General features: G+C 41.0%; 1 protein-coding gene across 1 annotated transcript in view; it reads left to right on the top strand.

The window, feature by feature from the left end:
* Positions 1 to 20,618, top strand: part of npas3 (neuronal PAS domain protein 3) — a 383,046-nt gene that overhangs the window by 302,244 nt on the left and 60,184 nt on the right. Inside the window, exon 7 of the mRNA XM_085768276.1 lies at positions 10,789 to 10,969. Within this exon, the coding sequence (XP_085624402.1) occupies positions 10,789 to 10,969 (181 nt within the window). The remainder of the gene's footprint in view (positions 1 to 10,788; positions 10,970 to 20,618) is intronic.

Below are 20,618 nucleotides of genomic sequence, written 5' to 3'. Positions count from 1 at the left end.
AGCTCCAACAGAAACATCTACCTTTATTTTGAAGGAGCTTTAACAGAAACATCTACCTTTATTGTGAAGGAGCTTTAACACAAACATCTTCCTTTATTTTGAAGGAACTTTAACACAAACATCTACCTTTATTCTGAAGGAGCTTTAACACCAACATCTACCTTTATTTTGAAGGGGCACCAACACAAACATCGACCTTTATTCTGAAGGAGCTCTAACAGAAACATCTACCTTTATTTTGAAGGAGCTCTAACATAAACATCTACCTTTATTTTGAAGGAGCTTTAACACAAACATCTACCTACTGTAGTTGGAGCTTTATCAGTTTTTGACTCTTGAGCTCGTGTCCGTCTTCCCTCGTTGCTCTCAGCCTCGTCTAACGGTCGCCAACGCCAACGCCGCCGCCGTTGCCGTGGCCGGCACCGCTCCGTGAATCATTAACAGCAGAGTAATTATGCACTATCAAACTTGGAATATTACCCCACTTAGCTAATGTTTAATGCTGTAATTAATTCTGAACCCTGCGAGCCAACATCAATTTATTTGATTAGTACTTTGCAAAGTCACACAGAGGTTTTCTACTGTTTTGAGGTGTGTGTGTGTGTGTGTGTGTGTGTGTGTGTGTGTGTGTGTGTGTGTGTGTGTGAGAGTGTGTGTGTGTGGCTTTAAAACGTTTTCATATTAATTAAAGTGTGATGCAGAGAGTGAGAACGTGATAAATGAGAATTCAACGCTTCAGTTTTCATGTCTTTTATTTGTTTTTTCAGTCGTTCACTTTGTTATTAGTTTTCTGTTCTTCACTGGTTCCAGTTACTAAGTCTCAACTCAACTTTATTTATACAAAGCAGATTGACATTAACAGCACCATACAGTTAATACATTCATACAGAGGTCACGTCAGGTCGACTTGGATGGAAGAATGGATGGAAGGAAGGAAGGAAGGATGGATGGATGGATGGATGGATGGAAGGAAGGAAGGATGGAAGGAAGGACGGAAACATCTACCTTTATTTTGAAGGAGCTCTAACAGAAACATCTGGAAGGATGGATGGATGGATGGAAGGATGGATGAAATGATGGAAGGAAGGAAGGAAGGAAGGGAGGGAGGGAGGAAGGAAGGAAGGAAGGAAGGATGGATGGATGGATGGATGGATGGAAGGAAGGATGGATGGATGGATGGATGGATGGATGGAAGGAAGGATGGTTGGATGGACGGAAACATCTACCTTTATTTTGAAGGAGCTCTAACAGAAACATCTGGAAGGATGGATGGAAGGATGGATGAAATGATGGAAGGAAGGAAGGAAGGAAGGAAGGAAGGAAGGAAGGAAGGAAGGAAGGAAGGAAGGAAGGAAGGAAGGAAGGAAGGAAGGAAGGAAGGATGGATGTAAGGATGGAAGGAGGGAAGGAAGGATGGATGGATGGATGGATGGATGGATGGATGGATGGATGGAAGGGAGGAATGATGGATGGATGGATGGATGGATGGAAGGAAGGATGGATGGATTGAAGGATGGATGGATGGAAGGAAGGAAGGATGGATGGATGGATGGAAGGAAGGAAGGATGGAAGGGAGGGAGGGAGGAAGGAAGGAAGGAAGGATGGATGGAAGGAAGGATGGATGGATGGATGGATGGATGGATGGATGGATGGATGGAAGGAAAGAAGGAAGGAAGGAAGGATGGATGGATGGAAGGATGCATGGATGGATGGATGGATGGATGGATGGATGGATGGATGGATGGATGGATGGATGGATGGATGGATGGATAGATAGATAGATAGATAGATAGATAGATAGATAGATAGATAGATAGATAGATAGATAGATAGATAGATAGATAGATAGATAGATAGATAGATAGATAGATAGATAGATAGATAGCCTTTAGCTGCTTTGCAAAAAACAAACGATGCATTCAAGGCCTCCAAACTTTACCAGGAAATTTCAGCTCTTGTGATGTTTATCTGTTTTTTCTCTTTGTGTAAAGGACTTCTCGTGGCCCATTTTAAGCCTTTAATGGACGGTGGTCACCGTGGAGACGGACAGGAAATGAGGGATTAACGTGCAGTAAATGACTCTGGTCAGGAGTCAAACCGTTGAGTCGATCTCCGACACTTTCCTCAGATTTCACCCAGACACATGCGACGATATTTAAAGGGATAGTAGCATTTTTTTTAAAGTGGGTTTGAGTTTGAGTCTCCAAATAGCCCTTAAGTACTTTAATTGCAGTAGAAGACTCTCTGCACTCCTCCCGTTAGCAACGCCAGCCCATAATAGCCCTGCCCAGAGATTTACAACATACAGTGTTGTGAACAGACCCAAAGAAACGGCCTATTTTCACGGCCTAAAAGAGGTTTTACCTGAAAAAAAAATACACAGTTGGGCTGGAAAAAATTATATTATAGCGAACAATGGAACTGTGTTATGGTATTATGGGCTGGCGTTGCTAACGGGAGGAGTGCAGAGAGTCTTCTACTGCAATTAAAGTACTTAGGGGCTATTTGTAGATCATACAACCCCACTTTAAAAAAAATGCTACTATCCCTTTAACCTCCGGCGGCGGGCGGTCGGTGTGTGTGCAGCTTTAAATCTGGAGGATTTACTTCCCCGAAGTTTAATAAATAAATAGATAAATAAATAAGTGCTAATGAGGTGAGAGGCCCTTCACAATAAAACACGACAGGAAAACCCGTCATAAAAACACAGTGTCAACATTCGTCATCTGCTGATTGTGGCGCTGACAGCTGCAGCAAGAGCAGCGCCGTCCGTCGTCGACCGTCCCGTTTTAAATAAAGGTTACACACACACACAGCTGAGCGACAACGGCGATGTAGCACTCACACACTGCAGCGGTAATTACAGCTGACAGCAGCACACACACTCGTCTAAAATATGGAGAAGACACTGATAAGAGAGGAAGGACAGATATGAACGCAAACACACACACACACACACACACACACACACACTCTCTCTCTCTGGACGTCGGTTATCATCGTCACTCTTATTGTCTTTTGTCACTGGATGTCCTTGTCTTGGAGGGCGAGCGCAGCGATAAAGCCGCCGTGTCTGTTGTTGTTTTTTAATAAGTTTTATCTGACGACTCCAAACAGACAAACAACAACGTCAAAACTCAAACTGAGTCCGACGGGAGGTCGTCAGGACAACGATGCATCACTTCCTGTTCAGCAGCAGCAGCAGCACACGGCAGCACGGGGTTAACGTTTTAATTATCCTCAGAGTTTCACCTCTTTAATGGCTCCATATACGGTGCAAAGGTAGATGTTTGTGTTAAAGCTCCTTCAGAATAAAGGTAGATGTTTGTGTTAAAGCTCCTTCAGAATAAAGGTAGATGTTTGTGTTAAAGCTCCTTCAGAATAAAGGTAGATGTCCATGTGTAGTGTGATTATAAAGCAGCTCTACCTACAGTAGGTTCTATATTAATACTGTATGGTAAAGTATGCACTGCAAAAACTCAAAATCTTACCAAGAATATTTGTCTTATTTCTAGTCAAAACAAATCTCATTATACTTAAAATAAGACTCGTCACATAAAAAGTAGCTTGTTTTTAAGACACATTGTACTTCTTTCAAGCAGATTTTCACTTGAAATAAGTAGAAAAATCTGATAGTGGAGCAAGTTTTTCTTTCTTATTACAAGCACAAAAAACCTGCTTTCACTGGCAGATTTTTCTACTTATTTCAAGTGAAAATGATCTAAAAACAAGTTAATTTCCAGGTGATGAGTCTTATTTTAAGTGGAACGGGATTCGTTTTGATTAGAAATTAGACATTTTGACAAGAAATAAGACAAATATTCTTGGAAAGATTTTGAGTTTTTGCAGTGTAGTACTTTAGTATAATACTAAAGTATCAAAGCCTCAGTCCACAGAGAAATGCACACAGCCTGTATTCAGAAGCTGAGCCTTAAAACCAGCCGTCAGGACTTCCTGTCACTTTGTGATGTCACAACTAAGCCCCGCCCCCCCACCACCACCTGGACAACACCATCCATCCTACAACAACTTGCAGGATTTTGGTTTCTCTGAGTGTTTTATTCTGAAATCTGCACAAATATATCAACAAAACACATTATAAAAGTACAAAACATTGAATCTTTATTGCTTTGCAATGTTTTACAAACATACTGAGGTCATAGTTGAAGATAAACTGTTAGAAATTAATCACTGATGAAAGTTGTTCAGGTTAAATTTTCTGAACAACATCACATTTCTCGTGATTTTCTGTCTTTTCAAGTTAAAAATCTGAACGTTTTCATTCTTCAGTTTATTTTTCTTCCTCTAAATGGACTCGTTGAGGTGAAATATTGACGTAAATCAGATCCAGATGATGAGCCGACTCAGACTGGAGGACACACTAGCGGTGTTTGGACCTGAACCTTCATCGTCTCCTCCTTCCTGTCCCCTGTGAAGACAAAAGGACTCTGAGGGAGGAGAGAAAGTAAAAAAAAAACAAAAAAAAAACATTATGATGGTGTTAAATCACTGGGCTGAGCTCTGTGTAAAAATGCTGGAAGGAGAACGTGATGTATAGCCGCCGTGGTTGCCAAGGTTTCCGTCCTGCTGATGAAAAAACTCAGGTCGCCATAGATCTTCCAAAAAAAAAAAAAAAAGAAAACAGACACAAAGCAAAGTGTTAAATCAGAGTCTCTTTATTTGCCAAGGAAAACATATTGCACTTTGCCACTGAGGCAGAAACGTGTTGACAGATGTTAGTTTGTGTTCTTTCGTATGACAGGCTAATTAATGTGATGTAAAGCGATTAGCTCGCCGCTTAATCAGCTGTGATGCACCGGGGAAACGGCACCGCCAGAAGAACTTTAGCTCCGATTGGTTCTGAGTCTGGACCCAAGGCGGGTCGAGGTCGGACACCCAAGCATCTTTTAAAACCCCTGTCGTCCTTCTGGGTCAGATTGACCCAATCTGTTCCCTCCATCCATCCTTCCTTCCTTCCTTCCTTTTTTTTTTGACCAATCAAAAGTGTGGGATATTCTCTTCAATCTGGTAGAATTGGATATTGGTACTGCTAAAATGCTGCTTTTTATTTTGCTGCCCATCCAAAAGAGCACTGAAACCAAGGCAAAGTGCAGTATCTGCAAAGAGTAACTGTACTCCCTACATTATATAATTCTATAATTTACTAAATTCCATTGGAGTAAAACCAAGGCAAAGTGCAGTATCTGTAGCTAATACCAAGGCAAAGTGCAGTATCTGCACCAAAACCAATGCAAAAGTGCAGTATCTGTAGCTAATACCAAGCCAAAGTGCAGTATCTGTAGCTAATACCAAGACAAAGTGCAGTATCTGTAGCTATCTGCCATAAAACGGTCAAAATTGGTCAGAAAGACAAACTAGAAAATACATTTAATTCAGTCCACCTTTATCTAATCAATTCTAGACTTGGTAGTTATTCATCATTTGATGCTTAAACCTGACAATGAAAAACACAAAAAGCTGTTTTTTTCTCAGTTTGGCATTTTTACAGATACTGCACTTTGCCTTTGTAGGGCAGATATGTTCCCTCCCTCCCTCTATCTTTCTTTCCTTCCCTTTTCCCTTCCTTCTTTCCTCCCATCTTTCCCTTCTTCCTTCCTTCTTCTTCCTTCCTTGAACGAATCTGTTCCCTCCCTCCATCTTTCTTTCTTTCTGTCTTTCTTTCTTTCTTTCTTTCTTTCTTTCTTTCTTTCTTTCTTTCTTTCTTTCCACAATCATTTTCCCTTCCCTTCCTTCCTTCATTCTTCCTTCCTCTTCCTTCCTTGAACAAATCTGTTCCCTCCCTTCCTTCCTTTTTGACCCAATTAACCCAATCTGTTCCCTCCCTCCTTCTATCTTTCCTTCATTTTCCCCTTCCTTCTTTCCTCCCATCTTTCCCTTTGGTCCTTCCTTCCTTCCTTCCTTCCTTCCTTCCTTCCTTCCTTCCTTCCTTCCTTCCCTTCATCCTTAGGGACTGTTCGTTATTTATCATCAGTGCCACCGGAGGGATTCACAGGACTTTTTTTTTTTTTTACATGACCCCCCTGTCGGAGTCAGTAAATTTTAACATGACCCTGCATTAAGCCTTATCAAAAGATACATGACCCCCCCAGCCATCGACACGTGACATCGCATCACGTAGCGCGTGACACTACATTATTTCATTTTGACAACTATGTGTGCAACACCTTCTCATCACAATGCCATTTATCAGCTGTTATTAAAACCCAACTCATCAATAACAGAATCGCGATTTTGGACCAGCCCACATTACACAACAAACCATTAACAATTAATCCACACTCAAACCGAAGCAACAATAATGTGAACCGTACTCAACAACAACGTATTATTACAAGGTTTACGACAGATATGACAGACAACTGTGTGTGTGTGTGTGTGTGTGTGTGTGTGTGTAAGAAAGAGAGGGAAAGAGAGAGAGAAGTAGATAAAACCAGCTAACTGTTAGCTACCGTAGCTCAGGCGTCGGTCTCCCGTCAGGTAAAAGCTGCCGTTTATTCCTCAAATGTAGTTCATGAAGTTGAGCCTCTCCGGTACAGTTATCCATCACTGCAGTTGAATTAGCCGCTAAACTGCTGGACGCGAAAACCGAGGGGGCGTCTGTTTGTTTACAATTCACGAAAGCAACGTGAACGTACGTGCTGCTCAGACTATGTAGAGTTACGCAATGAGGCAGGCAGGCAGCGTAACCTCTGTACGGTACTGAAGTTAAACTCACTCATCAATAAAAGACGTGCTAAGCCGCGGGCAGAACCCTTATTGAGTTTTTGGCGAAGCGGTTAGCATCGTCGCCTGCGGTGCGGTAGACCCGGGTTCGAAACCAACTCAGGGCAGATCAGGGCAACATAAAATAACGTTGTGATTCGGGGGCCGTTACTCTCATTGTCATCAGTGCTCGCAGCTTTGAAATGTCCCGTTTTTGTTTTGTTTTTGTTTTCTGCGGGCATTGCAGTGTCCTCCAGACAAAATGTTGAATGACCCCCCCTCACTGACCTTTTTTTTTTTTGTGGACCCACCCCTCAACAAAGAATATTATGACATGACCCCCCCCCATTTTCCTCCGGTGGCCCATTCCATAAATAACGAACGGTCCCTTACTTACGTGTGTTGATGCAGAGGAAACACGACCGAGATGCAGAGCTGAACGAAATTACAAACATGGCTCTATATAAAAACACAGATAAAAGATAAACAGGATGCAAAGAAGGACTCGATAAATATGTTTATTAAAGAGGAACTTATTGCACAAACAATAATAAAGAGGAGGTTATTGCAAAAAAAAAAAAATCCAATTAAATGAAGAGACCAGTCCAGAGACAGATTCTTTACTGTGATTGGAAATTAAAACACAACAAGATTCAGTTTATGAAAACTAAATAAATCGTAAACGATAATAAATATATAATGTAATATGAATTTTAGAGTCAGAAAGAAGAAGAAGTTGGTCTGTAATAAAGCTTGGATCATTGTTTTACATAGTTTAAAACCTTTGTTGGCGTCTTTAATCCATTTTTACTGGCCTCTCTGTGTTCAAGCCTTCTTTTTTTTTTCTTTTGCTTTGGGGCCGTAACATATCGCTGCAGCTGCACGCGGATGTTAAAGGTATAATTATGTAGGAATTCCCCCCATCTAGCTGTGCGGTTGCATATCTGAACGTATTCTTGATGCTGCATTCACGTGAAACCGGGCAGACGTCAGACAGACAACAGACGCTGCATGTAACAGGATAAACAAGTGGTCCGCCAGCACGAGGCAAAACAATACAGGCGTGACAACATGTTGTCATGGTGATGTGATGTGGTATTGTTTTACCGTCTTTCTCTGGTGGAGTAAAATGACATCCGGTTGGTTTGCCGAGTCGACGGCCGTCTGCCTGACTGCACCTGAATGCAACACCGGTGCCTCCGTCCTTCCTCACACTACACAGTGGTGACAGTTTTAACAGGCCGAGCCCACAGCTCCGCTCAGTTTCCGTGGTTACCTACGGTCACGCCGCCACTCAACGTAAAAAAAAAAATGGCGATGCAACATGGCCGCCTCGGTTCGGTGCGTCGCCCACTTATGTATTTGTAACGACTTGTAACAACTCATTCTAAGGAACCAGAAAGCTTTACTTTGTATGCGGCTGTGATTCCACTTCAGTGAAATACGGATTTATGAAAGACATGTTTGATTTTTGCTAATAAAAAGCCAAATAAGTTACATACTGGAGCTTTAAAGAGATATTTTCTGTCAAAAATCAATCAGACATTAAAAAACTGTATCAATCAGTAAAAAATGGAGATATTTGTTTTGGAGCAGCTGGATCCAGATCCATCAGGACGTGAGCTGCTGCTTCTCTTGACCTCACGCTGTAAAGACAGCAGCTTATATGTGCATATTGTCATTTATATGAAAATAAAATAACATTGAACTGAAAATCCAGGTGGTTTGCACACTCCTTGTGAAGTTTGGACGCCACCACTTGCCGTAGCTACAGTCGGTGCAGCTGGATCTCCAGACTGTGCAGCTGTTTCTGTGGGTCAACAACATGTGGCTTTAACCGTCGCTAACGAGTGGAACGAGCCGAGCGCGTGAGCTTCACCTCCGCTGTCTGTCGACTTCCTGCCCCGGCTCTGTGGAGTTAAAGCCGTAGTCGCCGCGGTAACTGGGTGGATGGATGTGTAATAATAATAATTCCACCTCGGCTGCTTTGTTCCCTCGGCGTAATTAGCTCCAGCAGCGACTTTATGTAAAATAGTTCTGCCAAGTTTTAATTGATTAAAAAGTCGGCGTGTTATTGCGACGAAGAACAATGTAGATCCAATTAGCACTGTAACGTGTAAACATGAACACTAACTCCCATGGTGCACCAGGGCCGGCATGCATGCGTGTGTGTGTCTGAGTGTGTGTGTGTGTGTGTGTGTGTGTGTGTGTGTGTCTGTGATTCAGTGATCAGTCTCATTTCTTAATCATCACTTTCTGCTCCAGATGAGACTTTATGAGGGGACTAAATTGCCTTAAAGGGATTTCTTATTAAAGGGATTACACCCATGTAATCCCCTTTGTCCCAGTGGACCCCCAAAAACCTGAACACACACACACACACACACACATACACACACACACTTACACACACATACACACACAAACACACACTACACAGATTAGCATGTAGAAACTAAAATGTGCACAATGTTTTTGACACACAACGTTAAACGACGGAGCACGAGTGTCACATGACGCCGTGGAAAATCGTGGACTTAATTGTGTGCGTACATTTTGTTCATTACACAAAAAGTTAAAGTGTTTGTGAGTGTGTGTGTGTGTGTGTGTGTATTTGTGTGTGTGTTTGTGTGAGTGTGTCTAGCGTAACGCTGTGTTTTGGCGACGCTCCCTCGTCTCATCCCCAATTAACAAAGACAAATCCGCTTCTATCGCTGCTAATGAGAGTCTTTAAGGTGAAGGGACTCTGTATTTATTTAATAAGAAGAAGCTTATTTATTCCATTTCCATGAGAAAGAAAGAAGCAGCTCCGATTCTCCACGGCTGCTGAGGGACGGATTAGAGGAAGGAGGAGGAGGAGGAGGAGGAGGAGGAAGAGCTGGAAAGAAAGGGAGAGGGAGAGGGAGAGGAGGGGAGGAACAGGCTGGATGAGTAAAGGTGGAGAGGAGGAGAGACGTATCGGGGGAGGAGGGTGACGAAAGGAGGGATTAGAGGAGGGGAAGAGGTGGAAAAGATGGAGTTACAGGTAGAGGAGAAAAAGTACACTGCAAAAACTCAAAATATTTGTCTTATTTCTAGTCAAAATGTTATTTCTAGTCAAAACAAATCAAATTATACTCAAAATACGACTCAGCACATTAAAAGTAGCTTGTTTTTAGATCATTTTCACTTGTTTCAAACAAACTTTCACTTGAAATAAGTAGAAAAATCTGATAGTGGAGCAAGTTTTTCTTTCTTATTACCAGCACAAAAAACTTGCTTTCACTGGCAGATTTTTCTACTTATTTCAAGTGAAAATTTGTTTGAAACAAGTGAAAATGATCTAAAAACAAGTTAATTTTTAGGTGATGAGTCTTATTTTAAGTGGAAAGAGATTAGTTTTGACTAGAAATGAGACATTTTGACCAGAAATAAGACAAATATTCTTGGAAAGATTTTGAGTTTTTGCAGTGCAGGCTGGATGAGTAAAGGTGGAGAGGAGGAGAGACGTATCGGGGGAGGAGGGTGACGAAAGGAGGGATTAGAGGAGGGGAAGAGGTGGAAAAGACGGAGTTACAGCTAGAGGAGAAAAAGTACACTGCAAAAACTCAAAATCTTACCAAGAATATTTGTCTTATTTCTAGTCAAAACTAATCTAATTATACTCAAAATAAGACTCAGCACATAAAAATGAACTTGTTTTTAGACACTTTTTACTTCTTTCAAGCAGATTTTCACTTAAAATAAGTTTAAAAATCTGATAGTGGAGCAAGTTTCTTATTACCAGCACAAAAAACTTGCTTTCACTGGCAGATTTTTCTACTTAGGCTATTTCACATGAAAATTTGTTTGAAACAAGTGAAAATTATCTAAAAACAAGTTAAATTTTAGGTGAAGAGTCTTATTTTAAGTGGAAAGAGATTAGTTTTGACTAGAAATTAGACATTTTGACCAGAAATAAGACAAATATTCTTGGACAGACTTTGAGTTTTTGCAGTGTAAAGCTGAAAAGTAAAGTTGGAGGAGGAGTTGGAGGAGTTTGACCTCTGACCTCTGACCTGTGTGACCCTGTGTGACCCCGTGCAGGTGGAGCTGACCGGCAGCAGCGTGTTCGACTACGTCCACCCCGGCGACCACGTGGAGATGGCCGAGCAGCTGGGCATGAAGCTGCCGCCGGGCCGAGGGATGTCTCTGTCCCAGGGGAACGTCAACGAGGACGGAGCGTCGTCGGCCTCGTCGTCGTCGCACTCGGAGACGCCAGAGCCAGGTAGGAAAACAGGAAGTGGAGATTCCTTCCTCATGGTCAGGTGACCTTTCTGTCACTGGATATAAATAACACAGAGTTCCAGACTGGATGCACTGGTCTGGATCGGGTTCACGCTGAAAATATCCACAAATGTCTCAGGTTGAGTCGGTTTACAGGCTTCCTTCTCGCTGTTTGCCCTTTGTGAAATGCACTGAATCGTCACTGACACATCAGAACAGACGCTTCTTCTTTTTTATTTTTTTATTTTGTCCGACATTATCATTCATACTGAGGCAACAAGCTTCTCACATGTTTTCAATAAAATAAAAATGTGCAGAATTTGGCCGTATGATCGTTTTCACCAACATTTTGAGGGTTTTTGGGGGGAGTTTATTCAGATATTTACTCCTGAGGATTCACTTACATCTAAAAACTGGACCACATATATATGTATATATATAGATATGTATATAGATTTAATATACAGATATGAAAAGTGGTTCTATCCACGTTAATCCAGATGTTTTACGTCACATCTGTTTCTCTGACGTTCGTCTGAATATCATCAAACCAGAGAGAGGAACGCGTTCTTCATTGGGATTCTTTACGTTCTTTCCCTCCATCTCCCACTTTTTTGTTTTGTTTTACCTTCCACATGCTTTTCATTGTGCTTCCCTCTCTCCCTCTTTCTCTCTCTCTTTCTCTCTCTCTCATGCTGATGATAATTTAAGTATTAGGGGAAAATCCATTTATAAATTAAACAAAATGACTTGATATCCATCGAGTCCCTTAGTTCATCAGCCTGTTCAAACAAGGAGGGGAAGATTGGCTTTGCGACGGCCAGAGTCTTTGGAGACAGTGCGGTAATTAGATCTGCCGCGGATTTATTCTTGGCTGATTGGTGCTGGCGATGGGGGGGTGGGTGCAAGAGGAGGAGGAGGAGGAGGTGCAGGAGGTGGAGGGGGCTTTAAATTAATTGGAGTTCCATATTTGAGGTTTTTGTTCTTTTTTTTTTCATTCTTTGACTTTCTGCAAACCTCCACCGGAGCGCCCCCCCTCCCCTCGCAGCAGCAGACGGAGGATGAGAGGACGGATATGTTGGTTGTCAGTGTCAATTTGTCTGGAGAGAGAGAAAGAAGAGAAAGAAGAGGAGGAAGAAGAAGGAGAAGAAGAGGATCTGAGACATCCGGGGGGTGTTTCCCAGCGCTAATTTGCCCTAAAGATATAAAGCCAATATGAAGATGTTGAAGAGAGGGAGGGAAGGGAGGGAGGGAAGGAGGGAGGGAGGGAGAGCGCTTCATATTCATGTCTGAGTGATTCCCAAAGTTAATTTGACCAGAGAGAGAGAAGAACAAGAAAAGGAAAAAGAAGAAAAAGAGACGGACACCACGAGGACAAAGGTGTTTGTTCTCCCATGTTAATTCGCCTCGAAAGAAATCGAGAGAGATGCAATGAAAGAAAAGAGGAAGTGCAGGCGAGGGATGTAGGGACGTGTTTGAATGTGCATGAGTGCTTAGCAATGTTAATTTCTCCAAAGAAGACGAAAAAGAAGAAAAAAAAATAGAGGAGGGAGGGAGGGAGGGAAGGAGGGATGTTTCAGACGGACATGTATGAATGTGAAGGAGTGATCCCCAATGATAATGTGACCAGAGAGACGGAGAGAGAGGGAGGATTAAGATTCATGTATGTGTTCTTTAATGGTAATTTGTCTGGAGAAAGAGAAAGAGAGAGAGAGAGAGAGAGAGAGAGGAGAAGGCTCGTATGAATTTGTATGAGTGTTTCCCAGGAGGAGGAGGAAGAGGAGGAGGAGGAAGAGAGAGGAGGAGGAGGTATCAGGTGGAGGTGTTGTTTCTGAACAAGTTCAAAGTTCAGCTCAATCAGATGGAATTGAACCAGCTCACTTCATTTGTTCTGAACACTAGAACCGCCGTGAGGTCATTTTGACCTCTCTCGCTTCTTAAAATGCATGTAACTCTGTTTGCGTAAAAACCCTATGTCTCCCACTTGATGACTTTTCCTAAAAGTGTGTTCTACATCATCTCATGCGTTTTCATGATTCTAGTATAAAAGAGGACGAAGAAAATTGTGATTTTACCTAGAACCGCCAAGAGGTCATTTTGACCTCCATTCATTCTAATGCAAAAATGCTAAATGTACTGCATTTATATATATTATATAACCAGCCAGACACACAGCTCAAAACACTTTATAGTAATGCTTCACATTCATATACACAAACTTACTTTACAAAAAATAACAGTAGTCGTTGCTAGGCAACCAATATAGACGACTCTTTATTTTTCTATTTTTCAAACAGTGTGTGTATATAAAATGTATAAAATTGATTTTCCAATCATTGCAATCTGGGCTAAATAATGTCCATTTAGTCACTCAGTTTGTAAGTTAGTTATTTAGTTAGTTAGTCATTTTGACCTCATCCCACAACACAACACAACACGAGCAGATATTAGAAAGTTGTCAAACAGTTAAACACAGTGTCAAACAGATAACAAATGAACATTACTCATAAACATTGAACATAACAATGACAGTCCCTTGCTCTCATGAGAATTGGACATGATTTCAGAAATTTGTAACAATTTTGAAAATTTTTTATATACACACACTGTTCGAAAAATAGAAAATTAATGAGTCACCTATATTGGTTGCCTAGCAACGACTATTGTTATTTTTTTGTGAAGTGTGTGTGTATATGAATATGAAGCATTACTATAAAGTGTTTTGAGCTGTGTGTCCAGCTGGTTATATAATATATATGGCTATATAAATGCAGTCCATTTACCATTTTTGCATTAGAATGAATGGAGGTCAAAATGACTTCTTGGCGGTTCTAGTGTTAAAAAAATTTAATTTAAAGGTTGAATATGTAGAATATTTATTAAAAGCTATATTTTTTCAAAAATAATACATCCATGGGGCCTTTAGAGGGGTACAGAATGAAAGTATTGCTTTTCCATAAAAACATTTTTTTTAGTCTGAATTATTATTTTTAATTTTTTTGACGGGCTCGACAATGACTTTCTGTCAATGTTCTGTGTACATTCGTACCTGCCTGTAACCGACATGTGGCTCAATTCTCCGCTGTTTTCCTGCCTCCTCCCGGTCCTACGCGTTTGTTTCCAACCAAGCCTTTTTAATAATCAATCGGTGGATCAATGGATTATCATATACTTGTTAGGATGGGTGTATTTGTGTAGTCTTATCTGTCATAAACACGTTTATCGTCGCGGACTTTCGGTGCCACGGAGCTCTTTTTTTTTTTTTTTTTCCAACTTGATGAGAGCAGTGACAGCGGAGGCTCTGAGGCTCTGAGCAGCAGAGAGCCTCCACTCTCCCTGTAACACGCTACAAGTCATTTATTATGCTGTTAATGACGGTAAAAATGAAACATAAGGTAAATATCCTGCTTAGTCCTCCTCCTCTGCTGTCCTCTGTTCAGAGCGGAGTCCCTAGCAACGGCCCGTTTTACCTAGCAACGGTCTGGCAATCGACTGCTGGAATTCTTTTTCTGTTGTTTTTCTTGTAATTCTACATAGTCAACCTTTAATGTTCTTCAGATGTTCCTCAGTTGTTCCTCAGTTATTCTTCAGTTTTTCCCTCTGTTGTTCCTCAGTAGAACCTCCTCCTTTAGTTCAGCTGTTCTGTTTCTGTGGATGGAAACACCGGCGGTTTTATGTCCATCTCTGTTTGTTCATCAAACTGCTTCAAACACTAAAACAAAATCTTCAGCAGTAGTACAGTAGTTATTGATGCTGGGCCGTCTCCATGGAGACGTGATGCCGCGTGACATTAAGCCGTCGTAAAACATGAGCGGCCTTCGATCCAACGCCAAAACCTTTATTTTCTTTATTTTCTAGTTGTGTCAGAGAAATCTCTCTTTATTTGTACAGCAGCTTTCAGACAAGTCAAAATGCAACTGAAGGTGAGTGAAAATTGACTGAGTTTTAGAGACTAATGCACATTGCACCAGTAATGATACTATATGATTATTTGAATAGAAAAAAAAGTAAGTAATAATAGAAATATCAGATAAAGAGAAATAAAAATACTAATTTCTCCATGTGTAGTTCATCTGTTCTGTTGTGATGATGATGATGAGGATGATGAAAGTCTCTCTCTTTACATTTTCTTCTTTCACATTTAGTCCACGTCGTCCTCGGCCTCAGTCAGGGTCTAATATATTTCCAGCGGCTCCTTCGTCATTAGTTTTCATTCCAGTCGATACCTGGCAACGCGTCCTTCCTCCTCCTCCTCCTCCTCCTCCTCTTCCTCCCTCCATTTATACATCTTTGTCTTTACTCCTCCCTCTCCAGGTTTCCTCCGTTCATCACCTGCTTCTTCTCTCTCACGCAGCAGCAGCAGCGATTAGTCTCTGATCGATCGCTGCTGACTTTGTTTGTCTGAAGTTTCAAACTCCACCGTCACCGCTTCCTTCCTTCATGCTAACGGTTCACAGTCAAGTGTTTTCTCTCCGTGTGTTTACATGGAGGAAAGAGAGGACAAGTAAAAAGATATGAGGTCAATTGACCTATGGCTAAGCCACGCCCCCTAACACGATGAGCCAATCACAGTGCGCATAGCTAGCCCATACACTCGGACATTCTCTGCTTCCACTTCCATTGAAATGCATTGCAGTTAGTCAGTTTTCATTTGTTTTTATATGTTTTTTCTTGACATTTTAAGTTTAAAATGGTCAAACGGTGTGCATGGGGTACATGCAACTCCCACACTAGGTATCCCGAGAGGCTGGGCGACGGGGTGGATTTTTTTAAACCTTTTCCCAAGCCACATCTCAACCAAGAGAAGTGTCTGCTCTGGATAAAGTTATGCAGTAGACCACAACACCAACTAAACGTGGATAAACTTAACAAGGATGTCTACATCTGTTCTAAGTTAAAGCAGATAACAGCGGCACGGCCGTTTCGGCTAATGCTGTGTTCAAGGCAGGCTTTTGAAACCGTAAGTTACAGCTTCAAGTCACAACTACGACTTGGTAGCGTTCCAGGTAACCCGTAGCTCGTGTTTTTACCGTCCTGTTGTCTGTGAAAGTTCCCTATAACGGCCACTCGTAACTTCCGACCCGTGAACTCGTACCAGATCGAACTGGTATGACTTCACAGGAAGGAAAAACACAAAGTACGAGTTTCCTTGAACGCACCATGAGTTAGCAGCCCCCGCCCTTGTCAGGCATCAATTGGTCCTCGTGCTACGTCACCACATTCACGCGCATCCCTTGGCTGCACACACAGCCCTTCATGCCGTTCTCTCCCCTCATTGGATAACACTTGTATCCCACAAGGAAAATTTTCTCCTCGGGTTACAGCAGAGCAGAGTGACGGAGAGACTCGTGTTTAGGCTGAAATACTTCATGTAAGTGATTGCTGACGGAAAATAGGACTATTTAGGACTTATATTAACAAAAACATTCCACTGATATCTGCTTTAAGTCAACAACGTATTTGAGGCAACATATTGTCAGAGATGTTTGGATGTAAGCCAGCATCATAACTAAGCATAAAGCCCGCTAGCTTAATGCTAACGTATAATGCAAAACTCCATAGACAGGCTAACAGAAGTTAGCCCGTCGCTATCGGCGTTTCGCGGCAAACGGCAGCCATAGCAGTAAAGTTAAGTTACGTTTTGGTGACTTCGAGATGTTAATCTTTCTGTCTCCAAAAATCATCAATTGCCTCCTGTGAAATGTTTCCTACTGTGACAGCTGCCATAGCAACTGTCACCGAATGTTGAATGTTTGTCTGAGTTAGTGGAGGGGGCGGGGCTTAGCCAGAGGTCAATTCCTGTGTTGGATTGTGTTTTTTCTGCCAGAAAACCTAATTAAGATCAGATTTCTGGATTTGCTCAGTTTATAATGAAGCTATGACAGATTTATTGATTAATTTATTTTCACTTTTACACAAGAAAAGGTTTCGACACTTGATTTCTGCAAAAAAACACACAAACATGATCTATAATGAACAAAACATTTCTAACTATGAGTTTTGAAGCTCAAATACAAAATCGAGAAAAAAAACAAGAGTATATTTACGTCCTGAACTCTGCGGTTTTCAGCTCAACCGTTGTTGCAAAAACCATCAGGACGAGGATATTTACTGACATAGTTTATGTTGAAGAATGACTCAAGAAAGCTTCTTTTGACCACAGTCATCTCATTAAAGGAATAGTTCACCAAAAAAAAAAAAAAAAAGAAATTCAAATTAGTTTAGAGTTGTGAGTCCTTAAAAAACCAAAAGTACAGGCAGGATGAACCAGTGAGTTTATCTGCTCTGGTTAGACTGGAGATTAATTAGCATTTTTAGCACCAGAAGAGTTTTTAAAGGAATAGTTCGCGTCCAAGTGTCCTGAAGGGAGATAGTCCAGAGTTTACCCGAAACGACGTCATTGAGGCAAGTCCGGTCACATTCACGTGCATCGCGTGAACGCCATGGAAATTCAATCCAGGACTGTTGAGGCTGTAAAAATGTCCTAAATGAGGTAGTTTCCAGTAAACTCTGGACTATCTCCCTTCAGGACACTTGGATTGCAGTGGACGAGCAGTGTGGAGGAATATTAAATGGTTTTTGTGTAGTTTTATGGACTTAGTTTTTGTGTCGGGCCCTATTGACTCTCATATAAAGTTTACGTTGGACTAGGAACCGGCCTCCCGGGTCTCCAGATGCACTTTGGGGAATAAAAAACTACTCCAGAGTATTCATCAGCATGAGGGGGAGTCACTAATGACTGAATTTCATTCATTTCATTTCATTCAATTTCAACTAATTTGCAGCTGGCCTCAGTTTAAAGGGATAGTTCAAAATTTTCATAATCGCTATAGTCATAGCAGTAGGTTTGTTACCTTTAATTGTCGGTGCAAGTTATTTTTAGAACGGCGGAGCAGAGCCGTGAGCTGCTCAGGGCTCTGCTATGGAGGCTAAGGGAATTTCTTGGTTTCCCTCATCAAACTCATCAAATACACAATCCAACAACTCCAAAACACTGTTGTGGACAAGTTGTGAGCTTGTTTTGGGATTTTGTATTTGATGAGTTTGATGAGGGAAACCAAGAAATTCCTTAAGCCTCCATAGTGTACTGTAGCTCTGAGCAGCTTGCCGCTCCACTCCGCCGTTCTAAAAACAGCTTGCACCGACAATTAAAGGTAACAAACCTACTGCTATGACTATAGGGATTATGATGATGGGCCAATTTGCCAAAATGTTGAACTATCTACCTTTAACAAGCTCCGCCCACACACAAGAAGTTGCTGTTTCCCCTCCCGGCCGGCTGCACCGTCGTCATGACACATGAAGCGCACCCTCCCTGTGGTTTTTAATTACAGTCACGCTCACGAAGTTATTGAGATTGAGAGTTAAAATAGGAGATGACCTTGGAGGAGAGAGGAGATGTTCCTTTGAAGCCGACGCTCCACTCCGCTCCGCTCCGCTCCTCTTGCAGCTAAAGAGAGTCATCTTTAAAAGCACATGACGCAATTTGACTAATATCAGTCAAGCTGCGGCTGAGAGGCTGAAAACGATCCGTGATGAGAGTCGTTCACGGGAAAACTCTCTCCTTCACTTCACACATCATCAGCCGAGGGTCTAATAATGTATCTAATATCTGCCGCCTGTTGACTTTCACCTCTGACCGCCTCGGCTGATGAAGGATTTTTACACTTTGTACTTTTAAATTCATTCAAATTTAAAACGCCCTCCACAGCTTCAGACATCCAAGACAAAAAAAATATCAAGTCCAGCGATTATATCTATACTATATTTATTGGATCATTAGGAATAGGTAAAATGGGAATAATATATAGTCACTACCTATTATTCAACTGCACAAACAATTCTTATATTTTTGACTCAGTGTTTTTCTTTTTTTTCTTTCTTTTTTCCTATTTGCACTGTATGTCAATGCTGCTGTAACACAGTAGCTTCACAACCTGGGATCAGTAAAGTACATTTTAATCTTAATATTAATCTTATTTAAATCTAAACTTTAGATTTTCTGACTCATATGAATAAAAGAACTGATGAATGTGAGTAAAATTTGCGGCCTGGTGGGGAAACATTGAGCACATAATAACAATAAATCAAACACACTTTTCACAGTGGATTTGAATGTGAATTTCATTTATAGTTAAAACTTTCACTCCTGGTCTCTGCTGAAGTATCGCTGAACCAGAACTGAAGGTTTTTGATTTTTAATGTTTAGATTTTTGTAAAAAGAAAAATTTTAAGGTAACACTTTATAATAAGTATACACTATTAAGCATTACTTAACTAACGTTTATTAATGAGTATTCGTGTGTTATCAATGATGAATTCAGTATTTAATGCTTAATAATGTGTTCTTATTATAAAGTGTTACCAAAAGTTAAATTTAGTTTAACCTCAAATCTTCCTATTGTTGAGTTTTTTAGTCCTAAACGGCTGATTTCAAACATCCTGATCATAAATAACGAGTCCATCCTTTGGTTTTTCTCTGCACCTTCTCCTCTGATCGACTTCTGATCAATAATCGGAGGATAAATCTCGATCGGCAGCAGCGTTCAGGCCCAGGATTACTACTCACAGAGCACTGGTTTAACATTTACTCGAGACAGACTTCCACATTAATGATTCATATGTTCTGAGTCTTAGTTCTCATTTTGAATTAAAATTAAATTCTGTGTCTCTAAAGTGCCTCTAATGTTTTATAGTGGATAGGAAAGAGACTCTTCAAAATAAAACACCAGAGCTGCTAATTGAAGCTGAAATCTGTCGAGTTCAGAGAATCATTTTGACATCAGACGTTTCAGACGCTGGAAAATGCAAATGGACCAAAATGAAAAAAAAAAGGGGGGATTTTTGAACTCGACAGATTTCAGCATCCGCCGCTGCATGACCACACACTGATGACATCTCTGACACAAACACACAACACACTCCTCACATCCTTTGTCTCATCCTCGTATCATCATCATCATCATCATCATCATCATCTGAACCCCGTCTCTCTGTCTCTGTGATGATCTGTTTCGCCTCCGGGGCCGTCAGTCGCTACACTGACGATTTATTTTTTTATTTTTTCCACTAAAACACAGTATGAAAGGCCACAGACGTTCAGATTTACAGCACTGAAGTGAAGTGAACGCACCACCAACATTCAGAGTTAAGGCGAGACACTAACAGGCAAAAACACTGTTTTTTTATGCATCAATTTTGAGATTTTGGGCTTTTTTTCTTCCTTAACATGTATTCTCTCTCAGAAAAGTCAAAAGAAATGGTAGAAAATCCACATTAAGGTTTTTATTTTACTTCATTTTGCCTCTTTTGTCAGTAGATTTATCCTAAATTCACCAAAAGTTAGTCTGACCCATGTCATGTCAGGTATCATTGTAAAGCTCTCGCTCTCCTGAACAATCATGTAGGCTCAAAAATTTGTTATTTCCTCTGTATCCGCAACCAATCGTAAAAGTACGATTGACAATAACAATCTATGAAATTTTACAGTCCAAGTCTTTAAAGGCCGTTTTCTCAGAAAGAGTTTTTCAGACTCAGACTCAGAGCTAGAAATCTCCACTTCAGCAGCACTTACAGACACCAAACCTTCCACTTGGATCCCTTTCTATATTCTGAAGGTTTTTACAGAGGGGATTGTTGATATATCATTC

Source organism: Trachurus japonicus, chromosome 22, assembly GCF_045865225.1.
Source record: "Trachurus japonicus isolate A0001 chromosome 22, Traja_1.0".
Lineage (NCBI taxonomy): Eukaryota > Metazoa > Chordata > Actinopteri > Carangiformes > Carangidae > Trachurus > Trachurus japonicus.
The sequence above is the reverse complement of the archived record's forward strand: the minus strand, read 5'-3'. Positions and strand labels throughout refer to the sequence as shown.